This window comes from Lycium ferocissimum, chromosome 4 (genome assembly GCF_029784015.1).
Source record: "Lycium ferocissimum isolate CSIRO_LF1 chromosome 4, AGI_CSIRO_Lferr_CH_V1, whole genome shotgun sequence".
NCBI classification, from domain to species: domain Eukaryota; kingdom Viridiplantae; phylum Streptophyta; class Magnoliopsida; order Solanales; family Solanaceae; genus Lycium; species Lycium ferocissimum.
The window spans coordinates 27,546,489-27,548,935 of NC_081345.1; the positions used below are offsets into that span (position 1 = coordinate 27,546,489).

General features: G+C 33.3%; 1 protein-coding gene across 1 annotated transcript; it reads left to right on the forward strand.

Moving 5' to 3' along the window:
• Nucleotides 1-1,086: 1,086 nt before the first annotated feature.
• On the forward strand, nt 1,087-1,834 carry LOC132054526 (uncharacterized). Its single transcript, XM_059446515.1, has one exon. The coding sequence runs from the start codon at nt 1,191-1,193 to the stop codon at nt 1,827-1,829; it is 639 nt and encodes a 212-aa protein (XP_059302498.1). The 5' UTR covers nt 1,087-1,190; the 3' UTR covers nt 1,830-1,834.
• The last annotated feature ends 613 nt before the right edge of the window (nt 1,835-2,447 follow it).

Sequence of the window (2,447 nt, forward strand, 5' to 3'; positions counted from 1 at the left end):
CTCGAGACCCATGCTCCACGAAATTTCAATGTTTATTTAAGCCTCCCAATAATTGAGACAGACAACTATGATATTTCTGACTAAGTTGGTAGGTGAAAAAATAAGCCACGGTAGACGGAATCCAAGAATTCTTTATGCCTTCATGATACTTCATTTCTCATGTCCCCTCCCAAAATTATTCTTCTCAATTAACAATAGCAACCAAAATGAGAAAAAAAATATTTCACGACTAATATTCGACTGGACTTCTACTTAATCGCTTCGTTGGAAGTGAGATTACCACAAAGAATATTGGAACTTGTAGGTGCTTAGCTTGTTTATCATTGACTTGGGACAAACACACACACACACAAAAAAAAAAAAAAAAAAAAAAAACTTTTCCTATACAAAGTACAAACTATGGTAAACATCTGCTGAATAAGATGAATAAACATCATCATGACTTCTTTTCCTCAATAGTACAATTACTTTAGAGACAACATTATAATCCCAGCATATTGTATTTTCTTCTTGAATAAAGATATATACAAAATATTAACTTACCTAAACGTTTAAAATTCTTATTGCTATCAACTCAAGTACGCAATATTGAAACCTTTTCTCTCTTTTTTTTCTTCTTATAAAGAAAAGAGGTGCTTATTTATTTCCCATTTGGTCCTCTGTTTCTACCTACTCTCCATTCTTGTCAATTGTCATAATGCAATGGGGTCCTTTTGTTAATTACTACTAATACCTAGTACTATCTCTTAAATTTCTCATTCACCAAAATCTATTGAGAGTGAAAATTGATCTTTACCCGAAAATCAAAATTAGAAATACTTCAGTATTAAAGATTAAATCATTCAACATTTATACCAAAGCAATTAAATATATTAAAGACAAAAACTCCAGCAGACCAAAAAAAGGCTCAATAAATTTCTTAGTATATCAAAGTTTTGATAGACAAAATTAACACACAATATATATACAGATGTAAGGTAGCTGATATTCCATAAAATAACCGAGACTCACCACAAGTGTGCTTGACAATGCCATTATTTAAAAAGAAAATATATAGATAGTAAACACAACATAAAAGGTTCTCAATATATATACACATACAAGGAGAGAGTAAAGATAAAGCTATTGAAGGGACAACATAAGAGAAACAAAACCTCTTCCTTTTCCATTTCTCCCTTCATCAAGAATCAATGGCTTCTACTCTTACTACTACTACTCCAACAAATGATGGTGATGATCAAAGTGACACCACATTATCAACCCCAGTTTTCCGGCAACCGACAACGGTGACTCGACGGAGCCAATCATCTCTCTCTTCTTCTCCATCTCACTCTTCCAACTCTTCCTTTGGATCATCACTCTCTTTCCATGATCTTGATAATAATTCCCCTTTTAGCCCTACAACTCCTCTTCATTTCTCTAAAGGGATACCATTTTCTTGGGAACAAATTCCTGGAATTCCAAAGCAAAAATTTTCCAGGAAAAATAGCACTTCTTTAGGGCAACTTCTCCCATTGCCACCACCAGCTGGAAATATACCAAATTCATCCAAGAAAACTACTAGTTTTCTTGATGAGTTTTCTCCAAGGAAAAGTGCTACTAAAAGCTTTAGAAAGGATCCATTTTTTGCTGCATTTGTGGAGTGTTCCAAGGATGATCAACAATATCATGATGATGACATTTGGCAAAATTCTTCAAAGGTACCATCAATAAGAAGTTTAAGTGATAGATTTGGATTCATTAGCATGTATGCTTCTTGCAAAAGCACTTGTACAGTTTCTGAATCCATTGTTTATATTCCAAGATCAAGAAATTATAGTAGGAAGTAGAAGTGATCATGGTGGGTAGAGTCACATGCCAAACCGAAGGCGGAGGCGAGATTTGAAACATGCGTTAGGCTGTATCAGGCCGTTCTTCCGTTTTAGTTCTTAAGGTTAGTAATTAAATATTTAATGCGTATTTAATGGATTTCTAGTACAAGGATGTAAGCCTAAACTACTAAATATGTCAAAATCCATGACTAGTATTGTAGCCTCACCCCTTTCTACATATAGGTTAGTTAAGTGTTACTATTTGGTGTTCAATGCATAGTTATTTTCATAAAATTTGAACCTATGTTTATTTTGGGCTTGTGGTGATTTTTATTTTTTGGGTTTTATGTAATGCAACATGAGGACAAATTAATGTGTTTGTCAAAATTAATTAAATAGTACAATTATGGGTATGTTATTTATTTTAGGGAGTTACGTGTGTGCTTGTGATGTACTGTGAACCAGTGTCAAATTGCCTTGTTTAATGTATAAGGAGCACTTCTATTCGTCTTATGTGTCATGTAAAATCCTTTCCTTCTGTATTCCATGTGATGATTTCATGGCATTTGAGTAAAAGTCACAAAAAAACCCATGTGAAATTTCTAAAATTTGGAACACTTATGGAGCTACAAATTA